Below are 9,324 nucleotides of genomic sequence, written 5' to 3'. Positions count from 1 at the left end.
ACTTGAAAATCCAAGAATCTGAGACACTCAAAAAGGAGTTTGTGTGCCTTATTGACAGCTGCTGGACACAGGTAAGCAGTGTGTCATATCTGGTCCTCCACGTTTTGGCGACGTGAAGTTCAGCCATCTGCCTCCAACTCCATATCTGGTTAAAAGGCTACTATAGGAGCAGAGACATCCCCTTTGTGGACAATTTCACCACCTTTCTTTATCGTCCAGAACTTTTTAAATAGGACCGCCTTCACCCAAATCTATCAGCCTCACTTGTTCTGTCCATAAACTCACTCTGCGCTCCTGCGAAGACTTCTCTGCAGGACACTCAGTGTTAATTACAAACTGCCTCTCACCTGCCACTACTAGCAGTCATTGTCACAATCAGCTCAATCCCTGTGATTATTAGAGACAGACCCAGGAAAAGTTTTACTTACCGTCATGGGTCTGACATCAATAATCTGATTACGGTTCCCTGTGAGCCCTCCTGTCCTAAAATAGTTTCTCCAGTAGTTTTTGCCCTCTTTACCACACGTTCACTGGCCAACAAAACCTTTATCTTGAATGATTTTGTTACTTCACAGAACTTGGATATTCTGTGTATCACTGAGACCTGGCTTAAACCCAATGATTGCTGCCTCCTTGTGGAGCTTTGCCCACCTGGATATTTATACCTTAACACCCCAAGGTCCATAGGTTGGGGTGGGGGAATTGCAGTGGCTTATAGAAACCAACTTAAATGCGTTCCATTTAACGCTGGATCGCTTTGAGTTACTCACTTTTAAAATTGAATGTGATGTTCCGGTGTGCTGTCTTGTTGTCTACTGCCCCCCGAAACACTGCACAAAGTACGTGACTGAATTTTCTAACTTGCTTTCCTCAGTTCTTCTTACATTTAACAAGATTATTATTGTTGGGGATTTTAACTTTTACACTGATGACCCTTCGAACTCTCTTGCTGCTGATTTTCTTGTCACTGCAAACTCCTTTAATCTTATTCAGCATGTTGTTGGCCCCACTCATAACCCCGAACACACCCGTGATCTTGTCTTCACACTTGGCCTGTCTCCAAACTCGTTGCATGTGGCTGACTTAGTATCTGATCACAAATGTCGATATCGGCTCCCCTGAAACGAAACATTCAGTCACGCATCTTTGATAAGCACGCGATAACGAGGTTCTCTGAGATCTTGTTCGACACACTCAAGACAACCCCTAAATATTCCAACATAAACAAATCTGTTAATTGTTTTAACAAGGCATGCGGCTCTGCCCTCGACACTGTGGCTCCGATTAGGACCCGCCCGGCCCGTGTTGTTACTCAGTCTCCTTGGATTGACGACTCAATCTATCAACACAGATGTAACTTAGAAAAGCTGAACGAAGATGGAAACACCCTGGACAGGCAACCAGTCTATCACAGAGCTACACAGCCAAACACACTCACATTCACACCTACGGACAATTTAGAATCACCAATTAACCTCAACATGTTTTTGGACTGTGTGGAGAGAACCCACACTGCACAGGGAGAACATGCAAACTCCACACAGACAGATCCCGGGTGTCCTCACCGGGACGCGAACCAGCGACCTTATAACTGTGAGGCGACGGTGCTTATCACCGAGTCACCTTGCAGCCCTATATGCAGATTGCCATTATGAAAACTGTGAAACTGAATATTTATGTCATTATCAAAACTTTTGGTCACGGCTGTAGTGTTAAATGAAAACACGTTTGTTGCTGGCATATCAGTGAATGTGTAGCAACAGTCGCATGGAAGAGATTAATGATCAATCTTTATGTTCTGGGTTTGTTTGTACATTTGTGGCCATCATGTTTCATCTTTTTTAAGGTTTTGTCTCATTCATGTTGTCTTTTGATTTCTTAATTCAGTTACATGCAACAGACGAGTTTACACCATTACCTACTTCCTCTCAGTTTTTGCAGCACAAACCAACCAAAGATAACAATTTCTTCATGAGCAGCATCACGTTTCTGGGCTCCTGCTCTGATATCTTTCACCATTATCCACCAGTGCAATCATAAAATGTTCTCAGAGACACTTTGACAGAGGAAGGAAGATGAGATAACTGAGCTGCATGTGGTTTGTCCACCGTCCTCCCACTAATCAACAGTCCAGTCTGTCAAAAGACAAGCCGCCCTGCTCGCAGACTGCTGTCAGTATTTGACTGGTGAGTTACAGTTCACTTTCTTTTATATGATTTTAATATAACTGTTCTTTAAAACTTATTTTATCTGTTTTCTTATTAGAAACCAAAGGACTGCTGCAGCCATGCTGGTATCAGAAGCTGAATGGGTGTTTATGGGTTTCATCCTGCACATCTCAGGTATTAGTTACTGTTTACTACAATCTGTAATCTTAAAAAACAAACATTGAAATGAAACAAATGAACAATATTTTACATACATGTAAGAGCAAATTGAGTAATAATGTTGATTAAAATTCAAAAGAACTGAACACGTATTTTTTTAATGGCATAAAATAGTAACAAAGATTAAAAAAACGCTACATGTCTGCTCTAAATGTTTTTATATTTTCTGCATGCTGCACTGTTATGATTAGTTAACATCCAGTGTTCAAAAGAAACAACTCTGCTTCTTTTATAGGCATTCAGGGACAAGCAAACAGCATCTGTGTCTTGAAAGGTTCTGAAGTGAATCTGACCTGCCCCTTGAAGCATCCAACTTCAAGCATGAAATGGTTCACAGTAAAGGAAACTGACTCGGGTTTTCTTCCCACTGCCGATGAAAAACATATAACGCACACAGCGGCTGAAGAGAGCAACTTGACTCTAACGATCAACGATGCAAGAGAGAGCGATGAAAATACTTACTGCTGCACCGAAACTACTTTCAACCTACAAAACTGTTTGCGCCACAAAACTACGCTCCGTGTTGCAGGTACAGCAGCTGCCAGTTGTTTTTTATTTTAACATCAGTTGAGAGTTTCCTAATTTTATTCACCATCATCTCAGATCTGCAGGTGAAGGTGATTCCCTCCACAGAGGGACAGACGGTAACTCTGATGTGCAGCACCAGCTGTCCTCTGACTGAAAACCCTGCAGCCTACATCTGGTACAAGAACGGAGAGTTTGTCTATGAGGACTGGTCTCCCTGGTACCAAGAGCTGGTCAGCAGCGAGGAAGCCGTCAGATACTCCTGTGCTGTCAAAGGCTACGAGGACCTCAGAGCTCCTGAAGTCTCAGTGGGTGAGTGACGTTAAAAAAAAAAAAAACCTGAGATAAAACTCAGCTGAAACTGGACCGATGATTGTGTAAACCATCCTTAAGCTCAATAATCGAGTCTCGTTTGTTTTTGAGCAGATTCTGTCTCGCCAGTCTGCTTCAGTGTGACCTATGCTAAAGGGAAAATGTGTTCTTATAAGGCTAAATCTATGGATGAGCCCTGCACCATTACGTATCCAACAGGTGATGTTTCCACAAACATGTAAACACACCATTCACCATGAAATGTACTACTGGGCGAGATTAAACGTGTGTTCCTAATCTCCCAACAGATGTAAGAGTTCAAATGACTTCTTTGAGGGATTCTGTTAAACTGAGGTGCATCTCCAGCTGTTCTGAGATTGAGCCTCGAACTGCCTATCGGTGGTACTGGAACAGAGAGCTATACAGTGACTGTGAGACTTCAGAACTTGCCGTTTTTGGCTCCCATGGAGAAAGCATCTCCTGTGCGATAAAAGGCAATGAAGATGTGCACTCTCGTGAACACTGTGAGTATGAATAGGGCATCTGTATAAATTATTTACATGCCCACATGGCAATAAGGAACATAATAAACTGATTCATTAATTGACAAATTCAAAATATTGCATGGTAGAGCAGCGATTAACACAGACGCTTGACATATAGAAGCTCTTGGGTTTAAGCCTGTCAGCCAATAGCGGTCGATCTGTGTGGACAGATAGCTGCAGACTGATGACAGAAACAAGTTCCTGCCTGGTGCAAAATATGAGACGGTGCAAATAATGACTGGATGGAAATCAGTTAATGTTAAGATATGGGGCTGACCTTTTTGAAAGTTCAAATTAAAAGGGTTGGCTGCAACAAACATCTCCAGGACAAACTTGCACTGTGAATATCACAACCAAATGAAAATTCTGTAAAACTGCAGCGTTGTTTTTTTTTGGTTTTGTTTTTATCCAGGGTTGAATTTAGCTGTTACTAAAAGTTTTTAATTTATATTTCAGGTGTTGGTAGTACAATGTGCAACACAATGAGGTATGTAAGTGAGAGAATCTGTGCCCTGGAAGGTGATTCAGTCAACATTTCAAGTGAATACTCAGATCCCATCTACAGCGGGAAAGTTTGTAAAGCATGGTATAAAATAAAGCAACTGGGTGAAGAAAAGAAGCTTGTTGTGGCTGCAGACCGCGTGGAGCATCATGAACACATGGAAAACCAGCACTTTCTGAGTATCAGTGACCTGCAGAAGAATGACTCGGCAGAATACACCTTCGAGTTCGGCATCTATGAAGAATGTGAAGGATCTGATTTACCTGGAGTGCTGTTAGTTGTTACAGGTACTACAGTTGTCTTTCACTAGAGAATCTGTTGCTCCTTCATGCGAGCAGCAGTCAGCAGCTTGTGCTCAACATCTGTACAAAAGTCTGGTTCGTGTTTCACAAAATGATTTGGTGTCCACTCTATCTGTCCTCCAGGCCTGACGGTGACCATGACTCCTTCTGCAGAGGTGACAGAAGGTCAGAGAGTCACGCTGACCTGCAGCACCAGCTGTCCTCTGACTGGCAACACAAACTACATCTGGTACTTTAACGGTCGACCTCTGGGCCAAAACAAACACCTGCTTCTGGACCCAGTCAGCGTTCAGCATGCAGGAAACTACTCTTGTGCTGTGAACACCCACGAAAACATGACATCAGCCGAAGAGGCTCTCACTGTTCGAGGTGAGCGCGGCTTTAAAGTTTATCCACAACTGATTTTGAAGCACTAAACTGAAGCAAATGCCTCTGTTTTTAATTAGTGCTCTGTTAAAATCAATTGTAACGTTCACCTGCTCTTAATTTGACTTTGGTGAAATATATATCATCGTGTTTCAACTGTGTTCCTGTAAAAAAGTTACTCCGCATAGATTTGGTAAAAGAAAAACGTAAACTTCCATCCTGCTCATTATGAAGACTGTGATCTAAGGGACAAATCTGTTGCCTGTGGTTTTGTTGTGCCCTTAACTTACATCTCACATCAATCTCTCCAGCTCGAAAGACAGCAGTGGCAATATTGAATGCAGTAAAAATTGCTGCTTTATCACTGATCCTGCTTGCTGTAATTCTCCTCTACCTGATGAAGAGGTAAAAGACTTGTGTGCTTCCACTTCCTGTATTCAGTGTCCTTTTGTTGACTAAAAATGTATGTTTGTTTTTTTTTAACACAAATCATTTCCCTAATTTGTACAATGAAAAAACAGAAAGAAGAAAATTGTGACAACTAAGCCAAGAACAGACCAGGTGAGTGGAAAACCTTAAACCATGACATTCTGTCAGAGTGGCCGAGCATAGACTGAGATCATTACTCACACTGGTGGGGGCACAAAGTCGTAGAATTTTTTTTCAGTAAATCACTGTAGGGGGCTGCAAGGTGGATCGGTGGTTCACACCATCGCCTTGCAGCTAGAAGATCCCTGGTTTGTGTCCCAGTTAGGACGCCTGGGATCTTTCTGCGTGGAATTTGCATGTTCTCCTCGTGCAGTGTGAGTTCTCTCCTGGTTCTCCAGCTTCCTCCCTCACAGTCCAAAAACATGTTGAGGTTAATTGGTGATTCTAAATTGTCCGTAGGTGTGAATGTGAGTGTGCTTGGTTGTCTGTCTCTAAGTGTAGCCCTGTGATAGACTGGTGACCTGTCCAGGGTGTCTCTTGCCTTCACCCTGAGTCAGCTGGGATAGACTCCAGCCCCCCATGACCCTAGTGAGGATTAAGTGGTGTATTGATAATGGATGGATGGATGGTTGTAGAAATACACAAAAAGCCATATACATTAAAATAAGCTTTTTTATGTAACCCTCAACTGATTGAACATCTGGAGCTTTTGCTGAAGTTAAGCTTTTTTTAATTGTTGATACCACAATTTGCATTACACACTGTAGGTGCGCATACACAACACGCTTATGGCTCAGGACAGCCACCTAGATGAGACGTCACACAGCATCCATCGAGCCTTTTGTTTGGCATGTTTTTGTCTTTTGGCTGCAGTCAGCAGTTTGTACCATTTGTTCCCAAAGCTCTTCAATGTAGGTTTCAGAAGAGTCCGTACAAGAGCCTCTACTAAGTTCACAACTGAACAATAATCACGCACACTTTCACTAATAGACATGCACAAACCTATTATTTATCTACAAAATCAGTGTAAACTGCTTGGTTGTACGTGGCTGTACTGTCAAAAAGTTTAAGTGGAGAAATGGTTCTGCAAAAATGTTTGCAGCGTCTAACAGGCTTCACTCTTGGTTTCATGAGTTGGCCAGCCTTTAGTCTGCGGTCACCGTGGCCACCCCTCAGCTCGGCTCCTGTACTCTTCCTCAGTTGTCTGTATTCTCTTTCCCTCAGCGGGGGCAGCCATACGAGAACATCGCACTCATGGACGTGAAACCAGCAGCACGGAAAAAAACAGCAAAGCAGCAGGAAGACACTGTGTAGTATGGGGTGATATGCAGAGTGCAGATGAGACAGCTGCCTTGTTCTTATAGATTCAAGTTAAAAAGTCACGATTTGAATCTGTGTAAATACGCCTTTAAGTTCGTGTGTGTGGACTCAAGTGGAGATCACAAAAAGATGCAAACGTTATTTCTTCCGCCTGCCTTAGCAGCCACTGAGTGATGGATGTGGTGAGGCTATCTGTGGCTGATGGACACATATGTTTTTTAAATATTATCGCAACTTTTGAATGTTGATGGTGGTTTAAGTTGGTCAGAGGTTTTTGTTAACTTCCCGTGGGGGAAAAAAAGCACATTGCTACATCTTACTGCCACTGACAGAAAACGAATACACTCAGTTTTGCAGTTTAACAGTTTCCTCATTATGATTGAATCTTTTTCTTGTTGTAATCTGCATGTTGTAATGACTGTGTTTTATTTCTGCTGATTCCATATAATAATGTCTACTTTAATCACGGTTGATCATTTTTATAAAAACTATTTTAACATAACTATGCATCAGACTCTGTACTGTATTCCTCCTATGCACATATCCATCTGCTGTTATTAGATAATGTCATTTTAGCCTGATTTTTATTGTGTAAATGCATTAAAACTAAATTACAAGAGACTGATATCTTTTTCTTTAAACATTTCCAGTGAAGCAGCAGCTGTAAACTGTCCCGCGTTCTATTTGAGGGTTAATTTCTGCTGCTGAACTCAACCTACTATCGGTTGTGACATCTATAAAGCTAAACCACAGACTATATATATAACCTAAGCTGCAACAGAATACACGAGATGTGAACTCGTAAAAAATGCAGTTTGTAGCTTTAATCTTAAGTGTAACGTATAAATAAAGGCCTAAATATTGGGTTATGTTTTACAGCGTTAGTCATTTACATTAGATTTCTTCATGATAACTGAAAGAACATGTTAAAGACCAACTATTTGAACTATTATGCAGCCAGCTCACTATAAACTGGCTGTTTTTTTTCTTCCTATACGTCACAGGCAAAAGGGCCTCAAGCCAACTGAACATGACCAAGAAATTGTCAGAAATAAAACAAGTAAAATACAAGTTATGCACAAAAGAAATGCTGTGATACGAAATATCAAGAAGGACCCATCTTGAATGTTATAACCAACATTTTTCAGGTGTGTTAAGCAGCTATGTTTGGGAGCAGCAGGGGGAACATTTTCCTCTGAATAGAATGGAAGCTGCACAGAGCACAGGCAACATCTAAAGACAAATGAATCACTTTCAGTAAATGGTTAAAGTCGCTGCCCACAGATATGTTACATGTTACTGTTCAGGATGGGGGGGGAAGGGCACCGTGGGAAACTACATGTGCATCGACTCTTTTGTGGCGCATTCAACTTTACCGCCGTTCTGCTTCTGCTTCTGCTCTGTTTACCAGAGAGGTTTCATCAGTCTCGTCAATCAAGAGTCACACATACTGTGTTATTCAAGCCCCGCTTTTGTTGTGAATAAGTATTTTCTTTATAGTTTATTGATTCAAAACAATTCTCATGTGCTGCCAAATTTAGGGCTGATGAGGAAAATTTTGAAACAATTTTAGAGTTACTGTCGAAACAAATAATAAGGTGACATTAAATATAAGAACATGGAAATTGTAATTGGGAACTGTGCATTTATACTCATATATACATTAACTGTATGTTATCACCTGCATATATACTACTTTGCTTGTACTGTATGTTTATATGTCCATATGCAAACATGCACAGTATTTAGATATTAAAATAAACATCTCAACTGACCAATTTAATATGATTATCTGTGTGTGTAATTGAATGGAAAGGTAGAGCTGGTAGAAAACACTTCCCTGTCACTGTAAAGTCATTTTTTTTCTAAAACACATCTTCTATATTCCATATTTTCTGATTCAGGTTTTCCTTCATTATGCTTATTGAATTTCTGCTTTTGAAAAATTGTTGTGTTTTTTCCCCCACTATGTCCTCTGAAATACATTTTTGTTGACAAAGACTATTTTATAAACTGACACACTTTCAACCAGAGTGCATTTAATCCTGTTATATATTTAGAAGTACTGTCTACATCGTCTTCTACAACGTGCATACATTGACACTAAGCTAAAGTTATCTGTATGTTTCAATATTCATTTCTACATTTGGGGGCATGTATCGACACACACCATAAAACTGCAGAATAGATGCTCTACAACAATTTATTACTTTTATCTTGTATAAAAGTCATGCTATTTTTTCCCATAAAAAACCCATATGTACCTTTCTGTATTGCATAGACTAGATGACTGCTTTGTATACATGCGAACTGTGTTCATCTATGCACATCAGATAGTTGGTGCCTTTAAGAAACCAACGTATCTGATTTTCTAACTCTCATATTGATATAGTTTGCATCAACCCTCTGTGCTACAACAGCAAAACAGATTTCCTAAATTTCACCTACAGATTTTTGGTCTTGGTGTACCACGCCAAGAGTTTTAGTGGACCATGGAGCCCCCTATTAAAGGCCCCAACCAGCATGTGGCCTCCTAATCTCATGGTGAGCAGCAGATGTCACCATGTGATTGTGTTTGATGTCTTACCTCTGATCTGAACTGCACGGAACCCGAGTGGCCATTAAGAAAAAAAAAA

The 9,324-nt window shown here is 40.8% G+C and overlaps 1 protein-coding gene across 1 annotated transcript; it reads left to right on the top strand.

Moving 5' to 3' along the window:
• Nucleotides 1-2,820: 2,820 nt before the first annotated feature.
• On the top strand, nucleotides 2,821-4,866 carry LOC103367033 (uncharacterized; the record flags this gene model as incomplete). Its single annotated transcript, XM_008294928.1, has 6 exons — nucleotides 2,821-2,916; nucleotides 2,999-3,224; nucleotides 3,339-3,443; nucleotides 3,533-3,748; nucleotides 4,226-4,558; nucleotides 4,697-4,866. Coding segments are annotated over exons 1-6 (1,146 nt in total), but the record flags the coding sequence as incomplete, so codon positions are not given.
• Between the last annotated feature and the right edge of the window lie 4,458 nt (nucleotides 4,867-9,324).

Source organism: Stegastes partitus, unplaced genomic scaffold (assembly GCF_000690725.1).
Source record: "Stegastes partitus isolate 25-593 unplaced genomic scaffold, Stegastes_partitus-1.0.2 Scaffold1007, whole genome shotgun sequence".
Classification (NCBI taxonomy): domain Eukaryota; kingdom Metazoa; phylum Chordata; class Actinopteri; family Pomacentridae; genus Stegastes; species Stegastes partitus.
This window is presented reverse-complemented; position numbering and strand designations above follow the sequence as displayed.